The sequence below is a fragment of the Temnothorax americanus genome, unplaced genomic scaffold (genome assembly GCF_048541705.1).
Source record: "Temnothorax americanus isolate GAGA-0224 unplaced genomic scaffold, ASM4854170v1 Scaffold14, whole genome shotgun sequence".
NCBI classification, from domain to species: Eukaryota; Metazoa; Arthropoda; class Insecta; order Hymenoptera; family Formicidae; genus Temnothorax; species Temnothorax americanus.
Window position 1 is genome coordinate 4,250,062 of NW_027509275.1, and position 27,911 is coordinate 4,277,972.

The 27,911-nt window shown below is 42.0% G+C and overlaps 2 protein-coding genes across 7 annotated transcripts; both read left to right on the forward strand.

Annotated features, from left to right (window-relative positions):
* Positions 1–100: 100 nt before the first annotated feature.
* LOC143894401 (monocarboxylate transporter 9) lies at positions 101–17,242 on the forward strand. Of its 6 annotated transcripts, none has more exons than XM_077400602.1 (4): positions 101–201; positions 10,651–13,572; positions 13,664–13,949; positions 14,229–17,242. In XM_077400602.1, exons 2-4 carry the CDS (start codon positions 11,206–11,208, stop codon positions 14,405–14,407), a joined length of 2,832 nt encoding a protein of 943 aa, XP_077256728.1. In that variant the 5' UTR covers positions 101–201; positions 10,651–11,205; the 3' UTR covers positions 14,408–17,242. The 6 variants fall into 6 exon arrangements, with proteins under 6 accessions (XP_077256728.1, XP_077256722.1, XP_077256725.1 ...); XM_077400596.1 differs by having other exon boundaries at positions 151–643; XM_077400599.1 differs by lacking the exon at positions 101–201 and adding an exon at positions 3,501–3,596.
* Positions 17,243–18,474: 1,232 nt separating this feature from the next.
* Positions 18,475–27,688, forward strand: LOC143894403 (monocarboxylate transporter 14). The gene is made up of 7 exons (XM_077400606.1): positions 18,475–18,915; positions 23,262–24,756; positions 24,919–25,082; positions 26,020–26,173; positions 26,263–26,523; positions 26,629–26,850; positions 26,934–27,688. Exons 2-7 carry the CDS (start codon positions 23,455–23,457, stop codon positions 27,390–27,392), a joined length of 2,562 nt encoding a protein of 853 aa, XP_077256732.1. The 5' UTR covers positions 18,475–18,915; positions 23,262–23,454; the 3' UTR covers positions 27,393–27,688.
* The last annotated feature ends 223 nt before the right edge of the window (positions 27,689–27,911 follow it).

Sequence of the window (27,911 nt, forward strand, 5' to 3'; positions counted from 1 at the left end):
AGAGGGGCCGAGAGGCCGATAGTACTCGGTGGCGGCCGGCGAGTGGCGAGTGGCGACTCGCGACTTGCGCCGCTCGCGCGGTGCGCGCGCACCGCGCAGTCAATCGGTCAAAATTCACCCTTGGCTCGTGTCGTTCGTCGCCGCGAAAGCGATACCGCGAACCGCGACTACAGCGAGTCCAAGAGATATATTGGTTTCCTGGTGCGTGTCTCCGTGCTCGGCTTTAATCTTTAATCTCGACTTGTATCCGAGTCGAGAAAGAGAGAGAGAGAGAGATATCGTATCGTGCCGATTTTGTCGTCGCTTTCGCTTCGTCTCTCGCGGGAAAGGTCCTCTCGTTGCTACCAATCCCTCGGATTAATCACGAGTCTCGAGCGCGCGACTCGTCATCCTCGTCGACGTCGAGTAAAGTCGCCCGTCGCCCTCTTCGCGGCGACCATCGGCGACCATCGGCGACGTCGACTGCTACAGCAGCGGATTATTTTCCCGCGCATATCATGCGGCTAACTCCGGTTTTTTAGCATCGGTTTCAAGAGAGAAAGAAAGAAAGAAAGAGAGCGCGAGCGAGAAAGGGTGAGAGAGAGGGAGGAAGGAAGGAAGGAAGGAAGCAAGAGAGAGAGAGAGAGAGAGAGAGCGAGCATCGGTGAGTATAGCTGTAGCCGTAGCCCTGCCTCACGGCGCTCTTTATCAATCGTATAAGCAGATCGCACCGATCGTAGCATTCGTCAGCATTCGTAGCGCGCATAAAATGAGATTCAGATTTACCAGTACGTGTACAAGTTACGCAAGTAGAAGCCTATGTGCCTAGTGCCTATGCGCGCACGCTGCTGCATGACCGCGTATACGCGTACGGAACACCTTCCTCCGCGCTGCGGATCAATAACAGCCGTTGCGGTTATGATAACGCGACCAGCTGATCTTCCCTTTTGGATAGCCGCGGTACGACACGGTACGAGCGTACTTACAAACGGCCGGTTTTCCGCGAATACTTGCTACTATTTCCGCCACCCTACTACTTCTGCTTGACCAATTTTGACATGCGGCGCGGCACGACACGGACCTCGATCGTCCTCGCTCGAAAATTCTACGATACTTGTTTGCGTGTACGAAACAGACGTTTGAAATACGCGTATAATACTTGGCCAGTATTTCACAGCGCGGTATTTCAAACGTCTTTCGTTTATCGCTAGATTTAGATCCTAATCTAGATCTATTATTGTTTTACGTTAACGACATTTAAATTTTATATAGGTACGCGTCAACTTTATTCGCGATACGCAAAAGTTTGCACCGTTCGATCGCGTCTTCGGATAGTGTTACAATTAGTGGCGATAACGATAGCGATAGCGACAAGATTGCTGAAAATTGCCGTCAAAGCTAATGGCTTGGCTTCCGATAGGTTGAAAATTTTGTCGTTATCGCCTCGCATTGCGTAAGGGGCTTTAGGGTTTTTTTTACTTGTGCTTTGCTTATTCTTTCAAAAATGTTGAAAGCATCGTGTGTAGTTTAAATACTAAATAAAAACATGCACTAATTTTCAAAACAATCGATTTATTATTCTCTTAAAAAAAATCGCAAAATTTAAGTCATTTACTTGACCCTCCCCCCTTAAATGAAAAATCGTATTTCTATGCGATTGTATATTATATACGTTTTACATTTTATATATCTACCGCGGTATACTAATGTACTAATGACTACCTATCGAATATGAGCCTTATTAGGTAGTCGAGACTCTCTCTCTCTCTCTCTCTCTCTCTCTCTCTCTCTCTCTCTCTCTCTCTCTCTCTCTCTCTCTCTCTCTCTCTCTCTCTCTCTCTCTCTCTCTCTCTCTCTCTCTCTCTCTCTCTCTCTCTTATTATAGTCGCGTGCAATTTGCATTCCGACATGCTTTACGCATGTCACGCGTGGCGCGTGCGCGTGCGCGTGCACATGCACATGCACATGCACGTGCACATGCACAACGTATATATACGCGCGCGCGATGACTGATGAGATTATATTGTCGTAAGCGTATATAAATATCGGATGTATCCGTTTCGACTTGATGATTCTCATAAGAATTGAATTGAAGAGTAAACCGGAGCGTTCGTGTCGCATCTTTTAATTTCCAGCGTGTTTATTCTTACAGTTTTATATATGTATATACCTATATATATATACACATTGATTTAAATTTTAAATGATTAAATGTGTGGTCGCTGTTTACGAAACAAATATTTCCCAAAAGATTCTTTTTGTTTGAATTTCAGTAACGCCACATGTTTCTTATAATGGATGGATTGTACGCGTGTATTTTCAGTCGAGTGCGGAAATCCGAGCAGCGCGGCGCGGCGGAAAGATGCATGGATGCTGCATCACTTTGACGTTTAAGCTTAAGATATATCTAATTCTAAATAATAACGAAGCAAAGCACGCGTGTACGTGCGAGTTTCGAGTTTCGAGCGTGTGTCAAGACTCAAGTGATCTGACGTATCATCGTAACGCGCGCGTATATTTTTTTTCATCGTAATCTGGTTTATCAATCAGCATTTAACGCACGTGGTTAATCGTCGTGGAGTTTCTCTTCTTTCGTTGCTTGCACGCGCGCGCACGCTGCGTTTGCCGCATCTTTTTGCCTGGGAAATTTTCCGCGATTCCTATAAAAATTCTTACGAATATTCTTACGACGAGGATAAATACCTATGATTTAGTTTGTTCGCCATCCGTGCATAAACACTTTAATTTGGCATAGTTAAACGGCCTGACTGGCAAGTTTTATTAGTATATCACAACGACGTTTCGACCACTAATTTGGGTCCTTTTCAAGTTATTTTAACAATGCTAGAATACGAGAATGAAAGAATATATAAGAAATTTAAAAAACAACATTACTCGTTGAACGGATTTACGATAATAACGATAAATAGGACTTACATGGATCATTGTGCGTCAATTATATAAAATTCGTGGCGGGTCGGAAAAATACGACGGTCTCATGTGAAGGCCGAAAAACTAATGATACATTATCGCATAATACAGTAAACATAGAAGGACAACTTAAAGTAATACATTATCGCAAAATACAGTAAACATAGAAGGAGAACTTAAAGTGAAGAAATTATTCGATCATAGACCAATGGTAGGTTTTCAGTGTCTTTCTGTGAGTTGATTGCCCCTTTATGTAAGTCCTATTTATCGTTATTATCGTAAATCCGTTCAACGAGTAATGTTGTTTTTTAAATTTCTTATATATTCTTTCATTCTCGTATTCTAGCATTGTTAAAATAACTTGAAAAGGACCCAAATTAGTGGTCGAAACGTCGTTGTGATATACTAATAAAACTTGCCAGTCAATTTATTAAAAAACATAAAGGGGCAATCAACTCACAGAAAGACACTGAAAACCTACCATTGGTCTATGATCGAATAATTTCTTCACTTTAAGTTCTCCTTCTATGTTTACTGTATTTTGCGATAATGTATTACTTTAAGTTGTCCTTCTATGTTTACTGTATTATGCGATAATGTATCATTAGTTTTTCGGCCTTCACATGAGAACGTCGTATTTTTCCGACCCGCCACGAATTTTATATAATTGACGCACAATGATCCATGTAAGTCCTATTTATCGTTATTATCGTAAATCCGTTCAACGAGTAATGTTGTTTTTTAAATTTCTTATATATTCTTTCATTCTCGTATTCTAGCATTGTTAAAATAACTTGAAAAGGACCCAAATTAGTGGTCGAAACGTCGCTGTGATATACTAATAAAACTTGCCAGTCAGGCCGTTTAACTATACCAAATTATTATTTCATCACTGGCGAATAATTCTTATTAAATAAACACTTTAATTGCGCTTCTATAAAATTATCCTCGTGACGGAACTATAGATGGAAGACTTTTTACGTCGATCTACGCAGTCATCGAATAGAAATTAGTTGGATGACTTGGCTGGCGATTTCTTTGAGGGAAGATACACTCGTCTTATATATGCCCGCGTCCCGTGCGATAATTATTCTGTTTGTCTCTCTTGCCTCGCCAAATGTTTTACGTGGAAATCCACGTGTCCTTAGGAAATTTCCGAGGTTTGTGCAGTCTTGAAGAATTTCACCATTGTATATACGATTTACACGAGTGGGATGTCGGTAGCGTATCGTATCGCGTATTTAACTTGTCTTTCAATTACACGGGATTTTCCCGATGCGGTGAACGCGATGCTGTTTTATGTTTGTCTTTCGACGAACTGTTACATAAGCGTGTATAATTATATATTTATGTCATATCGAGATGCATAATGTTCCAGTTGTTCTTTTCATTCGTATTTCGTTTTGTGCACGTTGCCCGGCGTTTATGACGGTATAACGATAGTAATAAAATTACCAATTAACCACACACGCGCAAAATGAACAAAAAATGAATGTCTCGCGCGCAACGTCTAGCACTCCCTGTATCGTCATTCTCTGACGAAAACCACGTACAAAGATAAGATATTATCGAACGCTATTACGCGCTTATCTTTGGCTAGGTCTAAGCTCTATATATACTTTTATCATCTCCGTATCGAGGATGCAATTTTATGATGCTAAACTCTTTTACGATACAACTGCGATATATCGTATGTATCGTATATAAATAAAGAATAGCTAGTATATCATTGTAGGAATATAACAGAGAGAGAAAAAAAAGATAACTTACTTCGTACGTAACGTAAACGTTACGATTTTCTCAGAAAATAATCCATTGTTACGTTAATAATATGACGATCGCTCGATTATAAATTTCGAACGGAAAGGAAAAGGAAATGAAATGAAATCTTAGCTTTTTACCTATTAAAGCTTGATGGCAAGGTGGTAAGATGTTGCGCATATTACAATATTATGATTTTAAAACGTAGAGTAAAGCGGTACGTACAAGCGGGAGAAGAAAGCTGTTTCTTATCTGTATAATTCTACGACTCGCGCGTGATAAGCATTTCATATTATACATGGAAGCTATGTGGTTACTGTGTGGCCACGAGTCGTTAGATTGTAAAGCGTTTTAAAGATTGCGCCCATCTTTCGTGTACATATAATCGATAACGAATACAAATAACAAGTACACCAATAGTGTATATATATATATATATAGTTAGTTAACTCTACAGATATACATACGTTATAAGAGAAAACCCTTTGCGGAATCTTTTTTGTGCGACGCTATAAGTACAAGAAACTGGTAGCTTTCCGTTCAATCGCCACTTTCCGATTGTTCGGCTTTCTCAAGTGCCGTCCTACGCGATTCGTAATTATCTCAATGCAAAATTGTATTGGTCGATAAAAACAAAAACGGTATATACTAGCGCGAGGATCCAAGGTTATTGATCAATGATCAATCGACGAAACGCGTTTTCCCGATAATCGGCATAGTAAGGTAAAGTAATAGCATCATGCTGTAATACTTTTCGGAGTAAACCCTCCCTGATGCGTCGCGGTGCGTTCGAGATCGGCACACCGCGTGACGTCACGACGAAACGCGTTCGAAGCCAATGGTCATATGTATCAGCGAGAGCGGGTATACCAGCTATCAGTATTAGCCCGGTCATCCTTCTGTGCGCGCGACACAGCCGCAATGCCGATCGCGCGCGGCAAAACGAGGCGGCGATCTCTTCGCAGCTGATTGTGAGAAACATTCCGAACTCCGATATTTGTGCGCGGAAAACTTTGCGTCAAAGCGCAGCCCGAGCTGCCCGAGCTGCCCGAGCTGCCCGAGATGTGAAAGATATCATTTCGCGGACGTGATATGACGGATCACTGAGAGGGAGAGAGAGAGATTCACGTTCGTCGTCGTGACGATCTCGTTTTTCTCGAGCGTCTCGCTAATCGCGGTGACTTTTGGCGTCGACCAAGAACGGACTCTCGCCTAAATCGCGCACTCGTTCGAGTTTCGAGTTAACGCATTCGCTCGTGAATCGGCGGTGCGTCGCCATCGGCGATCGTGACAACGCGTGCGTACGTCCTTTCTCTTTCTTTCTTTCTCTCCTTCTTTTCTCCCTCCCCCTCCTTTCCCCTCTCTCTCTCCCCCCCCCCTCTCTCTCTCTCTCTCTCTCTCTCTCCAGCGATGATATTTCGCGGGATCTGGAGATTTCGCCGTCTCGCAAACGCGGGTGTTCGACCTCGCGCAAAGGCCAAGCGGTAGCGGTAGCGAGCGAGCGATCTGCGCGACCTCGCAATATTACTTGGTTGGATGTTAGAGCCGCGACGTTTCTTACGCTTTTTTTGAACCGATCGTGCCTCGACGTGCCGTTTCGCTAAACGAGAATGGAATTGAACAGCTTGGATAACGGAACGTAACCGATCGCATCACCGTTCATTATGGTTCGTCAATTTTTTACCTACTCGTTTTTATCTCTTGTATGTACATACTTTTGCCATCGAGTATCGGTGCCCCGGTACTACGGTTACTTGTGATATGGTAGGGTATTTAAGTTGGCTCTCATTTTAACGTCGCGCTTATGTACGCTAAAATACGCGATCTTAAGTCCGAGCGGAATCGAGCAGGAAATAGAGTTTCGATAACGGCAAAGGTTATCGTAAGCATGATGAATAATTCGTTGACGGTTCTCGTTGTTGAGATTTTTCAAGTATTTTTTTTCGCGCATTATATACATTTATACTCTTACACCGTAGAATACGACCTCTGAATCTTTTGAACTTGTAAGCTGAGAAATCGCGCATCGTGATTGTATTGATCTGATTAATCACGCCGTCGCTCGCGATTGGGAATCTATATGTTATTCGTTTTCACCGATAAAATTTCATAAAGACAGACTGCCTCTAAGGATGTGATACATAATAGTTTTCTCAAAAGTGTGCCTTTGAAGCGAAACGTGAAATTAATATATGATATATGCGAGATACGATGTCTGACAATGAGATAATGTACAGCACAGAGAGAGAGAGAGAGAGAGAGAGAGAGAGAGAGAGAGAGAGAGAGAGAGAGAGAGAGAGAGATGCGACAGTATTTATAAGCTGTGCGTTATGTCGATTTTTCAGCACATCGTGAAAAACGCGTTATATAATCCAATTAACGCACGTTTGAAATCATCTAATCGATTTGCCAAATTTTTTGGTTCGATAATTACTAATTAGAGATACTTAGCACGTTACACGCTATTTTTTTCTAGCATGCCGTGCAGTGTGCGTGCATTGGGCAAACATATCTCGCTACGCTGCGCTATATTCTTCTGAATTGCTTCGTTAAACGGGTTTTTTTATTGCAAAATTGTACATGTCAAAAATTTAAATACTTTTTGACATCTGTAAGATGAGAATTATATATATAAAGTAACCTCGTACGGGCGCGTTACACCATTCTTCCTAAGAAAATGCTGTATATAGAAATTAGAAACGCACGGAACGCGCGTACCTAACGCTTACCAGTGCGCTTACTTTAACACGAGTACGATCGATGCGATGCTTCTCGTGGATGAGCGCACGTTATCACGACTCACGACACATGGTTACAAGTTCCAAGTTCGTTCGCGGTTCGATGCCGATGCCGGTGTCGATAACGATTAATGGACATCCACTTAATTCTCGGTCGAACATTAATACTATTCTAATATTATTTTGTTAATATTGATCGCGGCGCGGCGTTACAAACGGAGGGCGTAAGCCGTATTTTTAATGCCATCCCTCTGGCATTACACGTGCTTCAAGGGCTTCAACGAATCATAAAAAAATCTTTCATTAAAAAATTCATCGATTCCTTATCTTATCTTTTACATTTGATACGTTTGTAATGTACGTCGTGTATCTTCGGTTTATTCTCAAGGAACGTATTCATTGAATTCACCTCTTAGATCTCCTCTTATTTGCGATTTATGATTTATGAGCGTACGCCGCGCCGCGCCGCTTCGATTAAATCGTAAGTAATGTTACAACTGTGACAAACGATTTGCAGCAAATTAAATACGCCCGCATCGCGGATCGTCTACGACGATGTGATCGATGAAATTATGACAACGCTCTCTAACGTTAATGCGTAAATGAAATAAACGATATAACGCCGAGCTGGCGTTGAATTTGGACCGTGAACGTACCCTGGTTTACCCGTGCTCACTGGAACGAAGCCAAAATTGCGTAAAATTTTGTCGGCGAAAGGCGCCTATTTCTTCGTCCTTACATATGACCGCGTATAATGACCGAATCGGATGATATAAACGACGGAACGAGTGAACGAGTAAACGAGTTTCAGATTGTCTCTCTCTTGGGGAATTTTCAGAATTTTAAAAAATAGACGAAACAGTCTACGTAGATATCGCCGAAATAAGATACGTGTCGCCTTGCGCCAGTGCCTTCGATAAGTCGTATCGCGCGATTGTTGTATAATACGAAATCGGACACCAATTTTATCAAATTCCTTCCAACCCGATGCGAAGACAACTGCCATTTCGTCGAGAAGTCATTTCTACGTATGCAAAGATTAATTTCTGTTAGACGGTTACTATAGGGCAATTATTTTCTCTTTGTATTTTGGACGATATTCCGTATGTTATCGGAATGTATCGTATCTCTTACGTATATTTTATGCATATGTGTCAAAATATATATAGTTAAACTTTTGGCAGTTTTGCTCACTTTTCGCGTGTCTATAATACCGCGTGAATTTCTATATTTCGGACATTTACGCGCAGTGTGCGGCACTCGCGTTCGCGTGTTAAGGTTCCACGTAAAAAGTTAAATGGTCCTCTTCCTCCGATGTGTGAGTTAAATAACCCGATAAGATCTAGGTCAGCGTTAAATCTACGATTAGTTTTGACAAACGCAGGACAGACAAGTTGTGACATAGCGACGTAACGTATTTGACTGGCTTTTCAACATTGAACGTCGAATTGGTCTGTAATATGTAAATTTTCAAGAAGCACCGTGCGACGGAGAGACAACATATTTAATAAAATATGTTTTGAAACTGACAACGTCATTTTCTAAGTAAGTAGACATTAAGTAAACGCAATTTTAAAACTCAATTTTCTTCATACTATTATACATGTTTTCATTGACGTTTCAAATATATAAGCAATTTCGTAATGAGATATCGAGTATTTGACGGTCTTAACCCTTGGATGTGCTTGGTTTCCTGACGAAAAATTGTAAAAGTTTAAAATACCAAAGGAATGATTTTTTTCGATATAAGCGTAATGATTTAAATGAATACCACTGAAAAGTAGCATTGAAGGAAAAAATTTAATTGGCGCGGTGTTGGGAATGTGTCTGTATGTAATTTTATTGAGAAAACAGAAAACGATTAAGTACCGGCAGATGAAAGACATCTCTCGTGCATCGAAAAGTTGAACTTTTCTCAAGTATCGCGGCGCAGCACGGCGACAAATCATGTGCATAAACCGTGTCGCGTCTCGTCGCGTTACGTCACGTCGAGTCTCGACACTGACCCTTTAACGTCTGCACGAACTTGAAATTTTTGCTTATACCAGCAATCAAACTTTGAAAACAAATTACAATCGGCGTGGGTCGAGGTGGAAGGTATAAAAGAAGAAGGAAAAGAGATCGTATGATACACTCGTGATCATCGTGGCCACCGTTAAATCCTTAAATTGATAGCAACTCATACACAATGAGCTTCATTTATAATCGCTGACTCTAACTCGAGCTACTTCGGCCGGTTACGAAATGCCAGAAGCGAGTCACACTGTGTCGAGTGTCTTTGCCAAACATCGAACTTGGAACGTCTAATAATGCTCGAGAATGTTGCTTTAGCGAGTAAATATAGCCGAGCGCGCGAGATATTTTTTTCGTGACTGCGTGCGTCACATTGATCGTCGTGTTATTACACCTTGCGTTTAGCGACGGGATATACATGTATCATTTGATTCGATTTAAACGATAGATAGATAGATAGACAGACAGACAGACAGAGAGAGGGGGAGGGGAGAGGGAGAGAGAGATCGCTAAAGATGCAGTCCTACGTAGAGGAAGAAGCGGAACGGAAAGGAAGCATAGTAAGGGGTAACCGATTACTTTTATTTCGTTCCGCTTTTATATGAACTGGGTTCCCCATGGACGATAATTTAACATTTACAATAATTTTGAATTATCTTTGTTTTTCCACAAAATATATTCCATGGGATCGTTCCATTTATCATAGACAGATATTATCTTATAATATTAATTATTTGTATGAAGTATATATAATTGATAAAAAATGATTTTTAATATTTATATGTATTTCCGTTTTTCTTGGTACATAGAGAGAGAATCCGGTCATATAAAATCATATCGGAACGGATATTTGGAGAAACGTTCTGATTAGTTACCCCTCATCGCTGTGCTTGCTTTCCGTTCTTTTTTCTCTACGTGGGACCGCACCCTAATACCTTAAGGATAGTTTGCGCTTTCGGAAAAACGTGCTCTCTGACAAATATACCATAGAATCCGTTTGCTGTCGCAAAAGACACAAGTACTCTGCTTATGTATACATTATTTAAACCCTTTTGATTTAATCGTGATTTATCGCTCGAAATTTAGTTGCGTATTTATTACCTCATTCTTATCCCTTTATTTATATCCTTCTGTCCTCCTTTTCTATCATCCACTTTTGTCTATTTCATCCATCGATTCTCTCTCCAGATGTGACGTACAGCTGGACCTTTTTTTTTCTTTGTTGTAGAATACAACGCGAGAACCGAAGAAGTACGTTTCGCCGCATGGGTGCCTGGGTTGACGAACGTTTCGCGGAGGAGGAGGTGGTCCCAAGTAATCAAAGTGCTACTTGGACTTGGAGAATCCGGGGCCGCAATTGCAATGGTGGTGGACCGTTGCATGGTCGACCGGGTGCCGACTATCAATCGCCAAACAACTTTACGTCGACCTGGTCGTCAGCATCCCTGTTACCGTTGCGCCGTCAGTTCACCAGGCAGCTCTACGAGTGGCCTTGTTTACCGTTGTTTAAGTCAAGGACGAAACTAGACCTCTATTGAATCGATCGTTTCGATTTGACACGAGAAGGGCCGCCGAAAATTCCCTTGCGAAATACAGAGTTGCTCGAGTTTTTGTTACCGTGTGTGATTGTTCGTGCGTATGTGTCCATATGTGCGTATCGTACATCGTACGCGATCGGTTTCACGGAGAGGAAAATTGGATCGCAAGTATTTTGATATATCGAGAAAAAAGTGAATCCCGAAAGTGAGTATCTCCCCCCCCCCGTATTCTTCGTTTCTTCAATATGGCCGAGTGGACCAAGTTTAACGATGCAGGAGACAAGCAGATTCGACTCGACGAACGAAACTCGACGAATGATACGACGAGCGTAAGGCGATCGTATACCGAAACGAGCGACGATGAGATTATCAACGAAAGTTCACGTATGGCAAACGATCAAAGCAATAGCGATTGTGATGATAATCGCGAGGAGACGATCGTCGTAGACTCGAGTTCGGTTCGGAGGGGATCGGAGTACGTCAATGGCTTCCGAAACAATTCATTGTCGGAGTCAATGGAAAATGCGCGAGAGGAAGAAGAGGTGAGATTCGTGGAGAAGGATTCGAGGGACGAACGAACGGAGCAATCGGGCTCGAGGATACGTCGGGAAGCTCGTCGAGAGTTGAAAGAAGCTTCGCAAAATTTGCAAGGTTCGCCAAAGCGACCCAACAGCCTCTACAAAGAGGACGCGTCTAGTCCGCAGAAATTGAAGGGCGTTTTCAATGAGAGGGGTACAATTTTCGGGTCCCCTACCAGGATTCTGTCGTCCAAGAGTCACTCGTCGACCGAGAAGAGTACCGAGAAACTCGTCAACGGCAAGTCTCCTAAGGAGGACAAGCAGCAGCATCACGTGCAGTTCAACAAGGAGTCGTCGCATCAAAAGCAACAGCTACGTCACGCCCCCGAGGAAAGGCCGCATCCAAGCCCGTCAATCTCCACGTCTACCACGAGCAGCTCCGAAGACAATTTCAGCTTGGGACAACTTTGCGAGGCCAGGCCTCCCGACGGAGGTTGGGGCTGGGTCGTCGTAGCGGCCTCCTTTATGGTAAACTTGATCGCGGATGGCATTACTTTCTCCTTTGGCGTGATATACGTCGAATTCCTCAATTATTTCGGCGAGGGCAAGTCCAAGACGGCGTGGATCGGCAGTCTCTTCATGGCGATGCCATTGTTATCGGGACCGGTCGCGAGTTTTCTAACCGATCGATACGGATGTAGAAAAGTAACGGTGGCCGGCAGCATTCTGGCAACAGCTGGGTTTGTCGTAAGTTCCTATGCGAACTCTATGGAAGTACTCATCTTCACGTTCGGCATCGTAGCAGGCTTCGGCTTGTCTTTGTGTTTCGTCGCGGCGGTGGTAATCGTGGCGTATTATTTCGACAAGAAGAGATCTTTCGCTACCGGTTTGTCGGTATGCGGTAGCGGAATCGGGACTTTCATCTTCGCGCCCGTCACGCAATATCTCTTGGCGGAGTACGGCTGGAGAGGAACCACGCTGATTCTCGCAGGATTGTTTTCTAATCTCGCTGTATGCGGATGTCTGATGCGAGACCTCGAATGGACTACCACTAGAGCGAAAGCGAAAACTCAAGAGAGGAAAAAGAATCGGGAAAAGAAGAGATCTAAGATCCAGAGTTCCAGCGGAGACTCCTTCTCCGCAACCAGCTCCGCCAACACGACCACGCAAATGCCTCACGGTGATTCTAAAAGAGGTTTTGCATCGGCCAATGCAATGATTGTCGAGAATCTTCGGTCACAGGATGGCGGCGATGAGGAGAGCGGGGAGAAGTTATTCTCTAGCTTGGTGAATCTGCCTACTTTTGTTAAGAATGGGGAGAGAGTACCTCTGGAGGTGTTGGAACTGCTCAGCACGAACAAGACCATTTACAATGTCCTTCTACAAAACTATCCGAGTCTCTTGATATCGTCGAGGAGTTTCAGCGATTCCGGGGCCCTCCATGATCAACTGAGTACACCTTCGGCCCGATTTATATCTACGCCGAGTCCATTGGCTGAATTGCGAGCAACAACCGAAGGCAAGGATAAAGGCACGGACGATCGAATTTTGCACGACGAACAACAGAAGCAGCAGCAGCAACAACAACAACAGCAGCAGCAGCAGCAGCAGCAGCACCAGTCGGTAGAACCGGCGTATTTATGGTGGCTGAGGAAAATCGATTCCGATACTCCGTTGAGACGATCTAGCACGTTGGAACAACCGAGGAGGCTGCCAACTGCCTATTTGAAGGATATCAGAATGCATAGGCATAGTCTGACTTACAGAGGCGCCATGCTCAACATCAATCGATATCGTTTGAGAGCTTCGAGTTGCCCGGACATTTACAGAAATTCAATGACTACGATCGCCAAGACGAAGCTCGTCTGGTACGCTGGGCTCTGGGAATTTTGGGACTTGATCGTCGATATGCTAGACTTCTCGTACTTTGCCGATCTGAGGTTCCTGCTGTTCGCTGTCAGCAATTTTCTCTTGCACACGTGGTACGATGTGCCTTACGTCTATCTGACGGACAATGCGATCGAGGTTGGATTTAGCGAGACGGACGCGTCTATTCTGATCTCGGTGATCGGGATCGCTAACATGAGCGGCGAGGTAAGCATCGGCGGAAATATTTGCCTGAGTAAATGGCATTCCAATCTGATAATTTTCTAGCGATTAAAGTGAATCTTCTTTTTTTTAACAGATTTTTCTGGGTTGGGCCGGCGATAGGGCATGGGTGAACGCGTCTATCGTCTATGCGGTGTGCATGGCGCTCTGCGGTACCGTTACTGCTCTGATACCGATAGTTGTCAGCGATTATTACACTCTATGTGCAGTCTCTGGTGCCTTTGGATTATTCATCGCAGCAAATTACAGTCTCACCAGCATTATCCTTGTCGAACTAATCACCTTGGAGAGATTCACGAATGCTTATGGTCTTTTGTTACTGGTTCAAGGAATCGCCAATCTGATGGGTCCTCCGCTGGCTGGTAAATCTTCGCGCGGTGACGCGAAACTTTGTTATATATATCCTCTCTCTCTCTCTCTCTCTCTCTCTCTCTCTCTCTCTCTCTCTCTCTCTCTCTCTCTCTCTCTCTCTCTCTCCCCTCCCCTCCCCTCCCCTCACAAATTAACGTAAAATAGTCACGAGCGTTACGGTAATAAAAAATTAAATTGAATATTCTGGGTAACCAAATTAATAAATAGCAGATTTTTGGATATCGAAATACCTACGAGCGAATTCTGAGACTAAACAATTTCTTTTTCAGGGTGGCTATACGATATCACAGGCACATACGATCTGTCCTTCTACTTGGCGGGATTGTTCATTGCGTTAAGCGGCGTATTGTTATTAGTAATGCCTTTGATCGGATTGTACCGAAAGTGTCGAAACGAATCTAGGGGGGTAACTACCGACAAGGATTTCAATGCGATAAACTGTGTGTAAATATGTCGATATTTATTGAAGGAACAAGAGCCCCAGAGACAAGCAACCGTTGTCGATGGTTCTGTCGCAAACTGGAATCGCGATGTCAAGAGATATCAAAGGAATTGCAACGCAGATTGCGAAAATTGCCACAGGCACCCCTTAATTTCGTGGTAAGGTCATTTCACTGGCGGCATGCTATTCACAAGTTGCTCGAGCCGCGGCTGTGGTGTAATTACATAGTTATAATTATAGTTTGTCGTAACACCCTTATTTGTTGTAACACGGGTTCATCGACTTTCCGTGATGATTAATGCGAGCGACTCGAGGAATGTTACATAAAGTAAAATTGTACGGTGACAAGAGAGTCGCACATAAGTGGAGTGTGTTGCACCTCTCCGCTATATTATATTATATCATAGTATCAGTCGATATTTTACCAAAGCTTTGCGAAAGTTATCAAATCGTTTCTAATCTCTTGGACATTGCGCAAGAAAAATTATTTCGGAAATATAAGCATAGTTCTTTTTTAATATTTTCAATAGCGAAGCGCGGTATTACGATATAGTAATATATGTACAAATTAGGCATATGCCGTTTGCGATAATATAAAGTCAAGAGCCTGCGGAAGGCTCGCTACGAACCACGTTTTGACGTCGATGATTGTATCTTGCTCGAATGGATATATATTGTGTTCGCACGGCAACGACTAACAATAAGTTAAATTTCGAATCTCAGGATACTACCTGCACGTGACGCTGCATATGTAGTGGTTCGAAATAGGCACTTCTAGTGTCCTGGTTTCTGGTTTGCGTGTACAGAAGAAAACATATATAAGTTCTATGCACGTTTGTAGTCGCTATCTCTTCATCGAGCGAATTGTACGTATTCTCAAGCTAGACAGACCGTACAGCTGACAATTGACAAGTTATCCTCTCTCCTTTGGATAACGCGAAAAATATTGTAAATTAATCGCGTCGTACAGAGTCTGAGCCTGAGCCTGAGCTTTTGTAATCGTCTTCGTACAACGCGTGTCCTTCGCGTACGAGTTTCGCTAGTTACTTTCGCATCGTTGGATCGTAAAATTGAGTTTGAATTTCAAATTATAATACCAATTTAAATTAACTTTTGATTTCATTTGCATCTAGTTCAATTACACTTCTCAATCGGATAAAAATGCCGATGCGCTTATTATCGTTTTACTCAATAAGTTTTGCTCAACGGCTAATGAATGCAAAAACTCGAGATATATAAATGTAATAAATTGGGGATAGCAATTTTTTTCCTTTTTTTTTTCTATGTATATAAGAGCGCAACAAGCGTATTTCGTAGGAAAAACACGTCTATAAAATAGACATGAGTGTGTACCTATAGAATTTCTGTGATCGTAAATTTGAGATACGCCGGGGGACACGACGTCACCATTGTAGCGATTCACAATCGTATACAATAACGAACTGTACGAAAAGTTACCGGTGTACCGCGAAAGGTGTTAACGTGAACGCGATAGAGTATGAGCGACGAAGAGTCTTTATTCCCATCCTGGAAGGTTTTTAAATAGAATGTATCGTACACATATTATATTATATATTAATTGGCGAAATATAAACATTTCGCTATTCATCGCGCGATAACGATCAACGCGGTACGAGATAGAGGTTCTTTAAAACTAGTCAAAATCGCACTGTACGATATTTTAGGTATTATCGATTCCACCAGGAGAAATTTTATATTCCAAAAAGATATCTCTTATATCGTATATGTAGTCATAGGAAGAATACACGTACGTATATAACATTACGAGGCCTTTATACGGAGAAACAAAGTACGAAAGATATTTACTGGTTTCACAGATATTAATAATTAGATCGTTTAGGCAGCACAACAGCAACGACCGCGCAACGAGTTTCGAATATTTGTCGTAGAGTGCCGAACCGACCGAATATAATATCATACCCGCGGCGAAAGTAGGTATCGTACAATTGTCGCCTGCAATCGATCGCACGTTTGATTTAGAATTTAGATACACACAAATCGATCGACGTCTCGTAATCGCGTAACCGGTGCCAAGTCTAAATTTTGAGAGCGCAATAATTTGTTTCCCATCATACACGCTCGTCGTATACATCGGGCGTACGTATTACGCGATACGTACGTACGTACGCAGCCTTATCTGGCATCTACGAAAAATGAGTATAAAGCAATATTTTAATATAAAAAGGAAAATTGTGTATTTCATATATTTACGATATCAAGTTGCCGGCTTCACACGCGAGTCCGATGACTTTTTCAACGGTAATATTAAGCGATAGTTATTAAGACGAGGAACCCGGGACGCAAATAATCTCCGTTTATCACAAAGGATAAACGAGAACTTTTAATGGAATATCGATCGAAAAGAAAATCTCAGAGCGATTCCTTCCAGTAGAAAAGAGTATTAAAAAAATAAAAAAATAAATAAATATATAAAAAGTGTAGAAGGGAAGAAGCAAGCGTCAAACGTGTCGCAACTCGAGCGACGTTTCGATAATCAGCTTGTATCGTGTGAAATTCGTATGTCAAAGTCAAGTAGAGTTTTTCAGGATTCTACTGAAAAATCTTGAATTATATTTGCAACAATTCTAATCGTTATAATTATAGGTCGTTAATATACATCGATCTAGCGCGTGTCCCTATTACAACGCATCCGATACCTCACGCGTACATACAGCATATAGCTATATGTATAAAATGTGATCCGATACACCTATTGGCGCAAAACATTAGAACATTACCGATCTGAACGTACGTTCTTGTTTTGACTCTTAAATATATTAATTAAAGGAACGAATCTATGTGATTATATAGTCTTACATATATGTGTGTATTATATATAAATTCTTATATAGCCAATACCATGCAATCCCTATACTTACCGAGAACGAAATGCGATATTCAGTTTATCAGCGCAGATAATATATTGGAAAATGGTGTGTGTTGGAATTATATAAGATATGCGAAAACGACCCGAATAAATATATCGCAATGTTTCTCGCGGTCACGTATACTCAACGCTCGCTTACGGTTTATTTCGTAATAAACGAAATGGACGAATTCCACATTCGTCGTACGATATATGTAACCCAGATTTCAAACTTTGTCTATATGCGCGCTTATAATATACGCGACACGTGTATATAGGATGAGGAATCGGTGAAAATGAAAAACGAGGACATTTGGAGATTTGACTCTTACTGGCTCTATATTAGCTTTTATTAGCTTTTACTTTTGCTCGTTATCACGCTACGGTTGTTGGTTCAGACGCCCGTCTAAACAAGAAAATCCGTATCGCCGCGCTTGATTTACGCACTTCTATTATATTTTTTGATTACGAATAAGATGAAGATTGAAGAATAATAAAGCGAGATGTAGGAGAGCTAAGAAATTTGTGTAAGAAAATATTGCTCGAGAGAGAGAGAGAGAGAGAGAGCGCGCCTGCTGAATTACCGACATTACCGACAAGTGCGGATGCAAATCGTCGTCGCATATCTAGCGGCGTCGGATCGTCGCGGATCGTTGGGTGGCGTCAGTGTCAGATGTCAGTCGTGTCAACCGAGTGAACACAACGGAGATAATTTTATCGATCGGTCATTTATTTTATATAATATTAGTTTTTTTACTCTCGTATAAAAAGTCATTCTCATCGCCGCGAACACCCGCAAACTTTTGCGAAAAATGTTGGAACGCTTAGCGGTCAGGTGAATCTAAAAGTGAGAATTTTCGCGTGAAATATTCGTAAGTCACGTGGCAATTGGCAATCATAAAATTCTCAAAAGATTGCAATGCGCTGCTAGCTGTTTTTTAAACTCGCATGAGAACACGGTGATGTTACTTAATTACACTACTGCGTTTTTCGCATTGGGAACTGGGAACTGGGAACTTGGAAAGTGGTCGAGTGAGGCGAGTCAAGACTCGAGCACTCAAGGCGAATATAGTGGGTATAACAGTGGGGCGAAGAAACACGGCACGGCATGGCACGGCGGGTGGCGGGTGGCGGGTGGCGGGTGGCGGGGCGAACGAAGGTTGGCAGAGTTTGGTCTGGCGTGGTCTGGCGACGGTGGACGACGCGAGACGCGAGACGAGGAGCGAGGCATGGCGCGGCGAGGTGGGCGGGGGCGAGGGCGAGGCACGGGCACGGGCACAGCGAAACGCGACGATGAGGCCGACACCGCCGACACGCGTGCTCCGTTCAGGTCAGGTGCGGCGATGAGAACCTTTCTTATGACGTGGATTTCGAGGCTCCTGAACCGGCTGAACCACGTCAACGGCGTCAACCGTCAACCGCGCACTCGGTCAGCGAGTCAGCTCAGTCTACCGGGTGGCCTCAACCAAGGCAGTCGCGCGTGATATCATCCGCATCGGGAAACTCGCGCCGCGAGCGAATGCACGAAATTGTTGCGATTGAAAGGCGCGATACGCTTTTTCCAACGACAATCGTGCTGGGCTACTCCAAGTCTTCGGCTATAACGATCTGCGGGAGCTCGTTGTTGGTAAGCTCTCTCACGCGATAAGTACAATATACGATTGCAAATACTTGACAGTGTTTTACGCGTATGTATTCTAATTTTCCTTTCTTTGCTTTTCTCATCTTTTTTTTTTCCCTTTCTTTACTCCTTTTTCCGGCACTTGGGGCATAAAGATTTGCCAATGGTCATCTAACAGCACGTATCGCGCGGCGTAACGAGACGATAGTCTTTTTTCATACTAGTAAAATAATAGATATTATCGTGTCCTCGTTAATGTTTCTCACGGCTAATGCTGTTACGAATTCTTTGTTTCGTCACTATTCTCATATTGCACTACCGCACTAATTGTAGGGTTGACAGCAGTGTCCCTCGCTGTATATTTTATATTTAAATACCTATGTCGACGTTGCATATTCTTTATTAATTTATTAATATATTGTTAGAAAGGATATATGCCTATATGCCCCACGGATATACATACTTTGAGAAACGTTCGTCTCGAGCTCGCCGCTTATCATCGCTATTCCGAACGGATAGTGTTTTACCGACAAAGTCGAAATTTCGCACGAGCTGACAATGAGATATCGTATATAAGTAACTGAATACGTATAACGAATTAAATAACCTTGTCTATTCACATCGACTTCGATGTAGCTTTAGCTAATAAATGTAATCGTCGCGATAATTGTAACGTTATTTATTTTGTTCCCTCGAATATTTCCAAATTTTCCAATGTCGCAACTGTGATACGGCGCGATGCATCAGGTTCAGAGATAAGCGATTCAAAATTTATGATCGCACGTCTATAATACTTAAGATATATTATGATTAGCCGAAATTTCACTTGCGAATGTGCATTTTGATTAAAGAGTAATTAATAAAATAATAGATACTTAAATTAACGATAAGATTTTATCGCGTTTTGAGTGTTTACACTTTGCAAGATGCACCGATCTGCAATATAATCCTGGTTAAGTACGCACGATTACCGATATTAGATTCACGGACAATGTCCCGTCGCGGTCGCGGTCGCGGTCGCGGTCCCCGGTCTCGTCGCGCGACGTGTATCGTATCGAGTATCGAGTTGAGATATCTGCGACGTTTGATCGATGACTCGTTCGTCCACATATATTCGAGATAAGTCAGATAAGTAATATTGTGAATCGCAATCAAAAAGAGGTGCGTTTTCTCTAAACTTGACAAGTTTGTCGAAAATATTATTACACTACAATTTCTGTATGCGCGACAAATCAGAGATGTTAATTTTTCAACATCGCATCGCTGTTCACTCTCTATAGCTGTAACAACAGCCAGATATTTATCGTCTGTTCTATCGAGCTAGGCTTATTCAATTAGACGTAAATTTAGCTTTAGTATTTCGTATAGAACTGTTTTCAAATTTCTCTCTCAACGCGTCTTGATTTTTATATACAAAATTAAGTTTATCGGAAATTTAATTGTCCCTGGGTACTTACTCTGTATTTTGCGTATTTTGGTAGAGACGGACGTATGTTTTCACGCAGGGAAATCGACCGGTCGGTCTCCATGGTGATCACACCCCTCTGATGGCGACTCTTGTATTATTCCACTTACCAACTATATATATATAATATACTTATTTTCGAACCTTTTTTCCGCGCTTCCATTTACTTGGGCGTGTCGTGTGAGAAAAAGAAATTTATTAAAGCAAACTTCATCTTGCTGTGCGATATCAGAAATATAATTTGTTTTCCGTTCACAATCCGTCAACCGTTTCTATAAAGGTATAAAGTATACACACGGTATTCGCGTGTGCTAGATATGCTAACGACTACGTTTATCTAATATACCTCTTATGCATATGTACATTTATATTATACGTATATTTATATTATAAACGGCAATGAGATACGCGATCCTTTCTTCAGAGAAACGAGAAAGCAACGTCGTGTTTCGTCGTTCTTTGTTCGTATCGCTGATCCATATGAAATATCAACAAATTGTCGGGGTATTGTCGTCTATTCGCCATACGAGGAAAGCTTTATAAAAAAGCTTTTGTATGCTTCTGGCAAATAAGTTTTCGATTATCAAGATGACCGGCCTGACCGGGACAGGTCGATCTTACGATTAATAACTCTACGATAAATTACACGTTAAACATTTTATAGGTTTCTTTTTCTCATTAAAAAGGTTTTTTTTTTATATGTATCCAGATATACGCACAAAAGACATTTGTTGGCTTGTCAGATGACTTTATATCGCGACTCTATATAACGACAATTTCTTAATGCAGAATTATGAGAAAAATTTTAATAATGCAGCAATAGTGTTTTTATCAAGTCTGAGGCAGATTCGATCTAATGTTTCATCAGACAGAACAGACTTATAAATACATATTAGTGGCGATTGCCAAAAATTTTTCAACTTACGTCTCAAGTCGACGGTTGTGCAATGCCAAAGTATTATTAGACTACCGTCTGACGAAAGACTTCTAATAATAAAGCGAGACTACTTTCAAAAGCTTTGGAACGTTCGTGCGTACTTTATACGATAAATATCTTTCTTTTTTTTTTTTTAATCCGTGTATATAATCTCGAGCACATAATCGAGTATACGACGAACAATCTGACAGGGAATTTTTAGAATTTTTTTGAATCTTAACTGCGTATATTATGAAAAAAAATTTGCAAAAGTCATAAGGTCGTAAACGATGTTCTCCTCTCCCCTATATATTTCCTCATTCTGTTAAAAGTTAAGCGCGAACGAGTTGCTCATAACTATATATACCTTACATTTATTAATAATAGTACGCGTAATAAAAACCTGCAGAATTATCGTTGCCCACATATTTATATATTTCATGATAATTTAATTTTCCAATTGTACTTATAATCGTATATAGAGAATAGAGATGTACCTCGAGTCGAGTATAAAGCCCCTTGCACAATGCCAGGCAACACCTGCGATAGAAACAGGGAATAGAAATCAGAAATCACATTGGAAATTCTGTGCCTCGTGCCTGTTGCCAACCAATCGTAGGATTCGAATTTTTTAAGTTGTAATTAACAATTTTTTGGTTATTTCCTGTTCCTTTTTCCTTTTCCCGTGCCGGTAAGAGTAGAGGCACTGACGCGAACAAAAAATTTACAATTTTACAGATTAATCGCGCAACATACGTATAATATACAATGCGCGATATATGACGACGGTATATGTAGATGATATACGCATCCACGCATAATGATAATGACGCAACGATAATATAACGGTTATGCACAAATGGAACGCTTTCTTCGATCTGAAATTAAATTATTTTAATTTCAGATATCTCACGCTACGTTGTCTTTCCGATAACTTTAATTGTTGTTATTTCGCCTTCCGTGCTTCCAGCTTGGCGCGCGGGCACTTATAAGTAACTCATTGATCAATCGAGCCCCAGCAATTGTGCGCTTTGCCTTATTTATTTATTAATTGGTTACTTGGCTGACCAGTTATCTTTATTTAATCTGATTTTCTCTTTCTCTCTCTCTCTCTTCTCTTTATCTCAGACTTATTATATTCTCACGCCAACGCAGTGTCGCTCATCCTCTACATATCTAACTATATATTATATTATATTATAGAGATGAGTCGCAATATAACTATATATATATATATATATATATATATATATATATATATTATGCACTTGTGCACGTTATTTGCATTATCTCGATGGTGCGAGGAATGAGGAATAATTGGTTTGTTCTCTATCGCTGTATATTTCCAAACCTTTCCACTGTCGCGTGAAATTATATTATATATAAATGCGAATTGTATGAAAAAAAATAGATTCAAGATTCGAGTTTCTTTCACAAGCACGCTTACGCAATCACGTATCGATTAAGACACGTGATATTCGTGCGAAATTTCGTGGAAAATTTACGAAAGCGAGATATGAGATACGAGATACGCTACTTAGTCCATGCGCTTATTGTTCAATCGTAAGGATCCCGCGCACGGACCGTGATATTATCGAACCTTAATTGTAGTCGTAGTAAAACGACCAACGCGCCGCAGATTGGATCACAAATCAGTCAGGGTTGGCGTTATGGCGCGACTGGCACCACGAGCGTTGTAATGTTGTGAAGGTTGTGAAATATGTTTTGTTCTCGTGACATGAGACATTACATTGCACATACTCGGATACGATCGATGTATTATGTATATATATAGGAATATTAGAAAAGTATGTACGTGCTGTTATTACAGTCGATTTACAAGCCGATTTTCCTAATTCGTATTGTTCTTACCTTCTGTTCCGATCGGCACAGATGACGGTAAGATCTTTTTTCATCTTATGGGTGTAATTAACTGGAGCGCTAATATCAGTGAAAAAAATTGTTTTACAGGACGAGCGACTCGACGGTGCGTGCATGCCGCGCAACTCGGCGCGGTCAGCTTTCCGTGAATTGTCCAAGATCGTTCCGAGGGTCCATATGGTAACCGGAAGCCAAAGTGGTTATCTTCCCACCGAGTTCCAGGGGCTAAAGGGCTGGCGGCGTCGTTGGATTCACTCGGCCATTACCTATATTTAGAGGAACTATGTTTAGCGGGAACGATGTCGTCCTGCCAGGAATTCAGATGGAATGCGAGAACGGTTGCACAAATGATGGAAATAATGACGGTTGCAAGCACGATAACAATAACGATCAAAATCGTTCCGAGGGAAGCGTCGCAAGCGTCGGAAGGGAAGATCCGTGTGTAAAGAGGAGCCAGAGCAACCACTGTCAACCGCGTAAAGCTCCCTTGGTTGGCTGGCGAGACGGGAGTCCTACGATTTGTCCGAGTTTCCCTCGGCAATACGTCGATTTGAACGACGACGACGACATCAGCTGGTCCTGGAAAACTTGTGATGTAGGCAAAATCAGTTTGGATTCGACCAATGCGACGGAGCCGCTCGAGGGATACGATCGCCCCGAGTCGGTCGCCGGGACAAGGGCGAATCGGCGAATCAAGGACTCCATCGACTCCTTGAGCATCTCGGAGCGAGAGGATTCGTCGAGTTTCATCGCGAGAGGGGCAGAACGCGAGAAGCCGAAAGTGCCCGACGGCGGTTGGGGCTGGGTGGTCGTTCTGGCCTCCCTGGTCATCTCCATGGTGGCCGACGGGGTCTCTTTCAGCTTTGGCCTGCTCTACATCGAGTTCCTTCACGAATTTGGCGCTTCAAAGTCCAAGACCGCCTGGATCGGCTCGCTCTTCATGGCCGTACCTCTTCTATCCGGACCGATCATGTCCGCTCTTGTCGACCGTTACGGATGCAGGAATATGACCATCATCGGCGGCCTGGTGTCAGGGCTGGGCTTTATCCTGAGTATCTTCAGTAATACCATCGAATTAATGTACTTAACTTTCGGCGTGATCGCGGGCCTCGGTCTAGGCTTGTGCTACGTCACCGCGGTTGTGAGCATCGCCTTCTGGTTCGACAAGAAGCGTACCCTAGCTGTAGGTCTCGGAGCGTGCGGCACCGGGATCGGTACGTTTGTCTACGCTCCGATGACAGCGTACTTCATCAAGGAGTACGGCTGGCGAGGCGCTTGCTTGCTCCTAGCCGGCACTTTCTTCAACATGATCATCGCGGGTACCGTTATGAGAGATCCGGAATGGTGGATTCTGGAGCAACGCAAGCAAGACCAAGCTCCGCTGAAGAAGTCACACGGTCGTTCGGACGGAAGTTCGTTGGATGAGTTCCCAGGCATCGAAGAGCTCAGAAAGCTGCTTAGAAGCGACCAGGCGCCTGAATATTTTTTACAAGATCTAAGTACGAGCACCGAAGCGGTCGACGGGGTGAAGAGGCAGACAACGAGTGTAGTTAATCTGCCAACTTTTGTAAAGCGGAGCGAAAAGGTGAGAGAGAGAGAGAGAGAGGGAGAGAGAGAGAGAAAGAAAGAGAGCAAAAAGAGGGACCGATGTCGCAATGAAAGGACACAAACTTCAAAAACGACAACTGCGATGCCCGATTTCGCTAGTTTTCGCCATAAATAAATAAATTTAAATGTGAGATTCCAGGTGCCTTTGGAAGTATTGGAGTTATTAATGACCAATTCTAGGCTGTACACTGTCATTCTGGAAAATTATCCCGGCCTCCTATTATGTAGAAGTTTGTCCGACAAGCAGCTGCAAGACTCGACGGGGGAGATTTGTAATAAAAGCGGCGTCACTATGTCAATGAGGTTAATTTGCTACGAATTTGCTACGCATATAAGTTACAGTGCGGGTTTTAACCGACTCTCTTTCTCGAGATCCAAGTCTTCGTATATATCCTTTTAATTCATACGACATTATACCCAGTCAGTCAAATCTGAAAAAAAGCAAAATCCGAAATATTTTGTCAAATGTCAGCAACAAATTTCATTACAGAAAAACAACAAGTTTGATGCAAAATCTGTTAATTAAATTGTTTACAAAATACGACAGTAGAACTATAACATAACTTGCTGTTCATAAAATAAGAGCAAATTGGCGTAAGATTTACTGGCATGATCTAACATCTAACAGCAAAGCAAGAGTATGCACGGTGCAATACGGCAACGTGGAACGTGGCAGCAAATATCGTGCAAGATTTGCCATTACGTAGTTTGATCTCACACACACGCGCGAAAGCACGTGCGCGTGCACAACTGCACACACATTCGTCATGCCTTTTTAAATACCCATAAATATCGTATACGGTATATACTTGAGGTAATATTTTAAGTTATTTAAAAAGGCATGTCGAATGACCGAGTTAATTACGTAACGGCAAGTTTTGCTCGATATTTGCTTTCCCATTTGCCGTCGTATTGCGCTGTGCCTATATTCTTATTCGGTTTTTACCGTCTGTTAGATTATGCTAGCAAGTTTTGCGCGATTTTTAGCATCAATTTACTCTCAATTAATAAACACCAAGTTTCGCAAGCAAAATACGAGCCTAACGAGGACGCCGCGCCGGTTTTGATGCAAAATTCTGATTGAATTTACAAGCAATTTGTATTGTTTTGCCTAAGGGGTATTTGTCGCACGCGGTGCTTTCGCCGAATACATGGAGAATATTTTATGGCGCGCTGTGACATAATATTTATATCTAAAAAATATATATATATATATATCTGTATTTAATATTTTATAAAGGCTTAAACGAGCTACGGAATCGAAAACGATCACCGAACAAAGAAAAGATTCCACCTCCGTTCACGTCCCGACGAAACTCGGTTGCGCCAGAAAAATGTCCAAGAAGGAGATAGAGGAAACTAATCCCTTATTAGCGAAGGAAGTCACACATATGGTAATTAGCGAGTGATTCGGACGATCCTTCATCATCTGAATCCATAATCGAAGGACGCGACGCATCAAACTCAAATACTTTTTTGCCAGGTCGCACCGATCGAAAAAAGAAAATCCGTGTCTAAACGCTACGTCGAGCCACAAGCTAATGTCATCAGGACGGACTCCATACCTTGGCTTAGGCGACAGTTTAGCACCAATACTCATTATTTCAAAGATATCAGAGTGCACAGAAATTCGGTCATGTATCGCGGCGCTGCTCTAAATCTGCACAAATACAGATTGAGAGCGAGCAGTTGTCCCGATATCTACAGAAATAGTATGACCACGTTGGCTAAGGAGAACGAACAGGTATTTTACAGGTTTATTTTTCCTCCCCATATTAGAAGGGACGAGAGATTTGCAAGAGACGTGTGTTTTATTCCGATTACCTCATCTCTTCATCTTCTTTGGCAGAAATGGTACGCCGAGCTGGTAGATTTATTAAAGAGCATGTTGGATTTCTCGATGTTTTTCGAATTGCATTTCCTGCTGATGTCACTGTCGACGATGTTGCTATTCACATGGTTCATCGTACCGTACTTTTACCTGGCGGAGCATCTAACTAGAAACGGTTACGCCGAGTCCGATGCCGCTAATCTTCTCAGTATCATCGGTATAACCAATACCATCGGAATGGTAATCTCAAATATTTTACTTTAAAGAATAATATTTTATCCTCGAATGACATTCCATCATGCCCGTTACTATCGTTTTTTCAGGTTGTTCTAGGCTGGGCTGGCGATCAACCCTGGATGAATGTCAGTAAAACGTATACTTGGTGCCTGATGGCCTGTGGAGTGGCTACCGTATTGATGTCCGTATTCACTCACCACTACGTGTTTCTATCTATAAGTGCGGCAGCTTTCGGTCTTTTCTTTGCCAGTACTTTCAGTTTCACTCCCGTTATATTAGTAGAACTGATTCCTCTGGAAAGATTCACTACCGCTTATGGTCTTAGCTTATTGTGTCAAGGAATCGGGAATCTTTTGGGACCTCCGTTGGCTGGGTGGTTCTTCGATGTGACAGGTTCTTGGGAGCTTTCTTTCCTTATGGCCGGTGGTTGGATCATTGTCTCTGGAATCTTTGTGGGTATTATACCATATACGAGAAACCGTAAGATTTTCGGTAGTGGGCCAATCGAGATGGAACGAACGAATGACGATGATTGTTTGGCATAGAGTATAGAGAACATATACACAGATTCATATATACAGACTTTGCCTTTACAAAATATGTACGCGTCAAATGGAACAAACGTAGTAAACGTTCTAACAAGAAAAAAACAACAAAAAGAAAGAAAATTTAATCGAACGAATCTCATCGTGTTACGACATATATGTAACGAAATTTCCTTTTTAATTTCCTATTTGTAGCGAGTGTTTATTCGCAACGTACTTTCCCCTCGTACTTAACTTGTTCGTGTTATTAATATATATATACATTCTACTTATATAATAACTACACGTTGGTTTTTTTAAAATATATTAATTTGTACATGAGCGCATACACAGCACACATTCGCACGTATCTACAAATTTATTTCTACTTAAAGTGCACCTTGCATGTGCAAATTGTATGTGATAGATTAAATTTTAAGTAATTAGATTGAACAACAGCAAATAAAATACGAACAAGCAGTGAATTTCCCCAACGCGAGAGATTAGTTATATAAAAGTTTTTGTTTAAATAAAACAAAA

What these genes read in the sequence shown, in the direction of transcription:
- LOC143894401 (XM_077400602.1), top strand. Translation starts at nt 11,206, where the DNA reads ATGGCCGAGTGGACCAAGTTTAACGATGCAGGAGACAAGCAGATTCGA. An exon ending in TCGCTAACATGAGCGGCGAG is followed by an intron (nt 13,573 to 13,663) that starts GTAAGCATCGGC and finishes TTTTTTTAACAG; the next exon opens with ATTTTTCTGGGTTGGGCCGG. An exon ending in GATGGGTCCTCCGCTGGCTG is followed by an intron (nt 13,950 to 14,228) that starts GTAAATCTTCGC and finishes TTTCTTTTTCAG; the next exon opens with GGTGGCTATACGATATCACA.
- LOC143894403 (XM_077400606.1), top strand. Translation starts at nt 23,455, where the DNA reads ATGTTTAGCGGGAACGATGTCGTCCTGCCAGGAATTCAGATGGAATGC. An exon ending in TTGTAAAGCGGAGCGAAAAG is followed by an intron (nt 24,757 to 24,918) that starts GTGAGAGAGAGA and finishes GTGAGATTCCAG; the next exon opens with GTGCCTTTGGAAGTATTGGA. An exon ending in TGGCTAAGGAGAACGAACAG is followed by an intron (nt 26,524 to 26,628) that starts GTATTTTACAGG and finishes CTTCTTTGGCAG; the next exon opens with AAATGGTACGCCGAGCTGGT.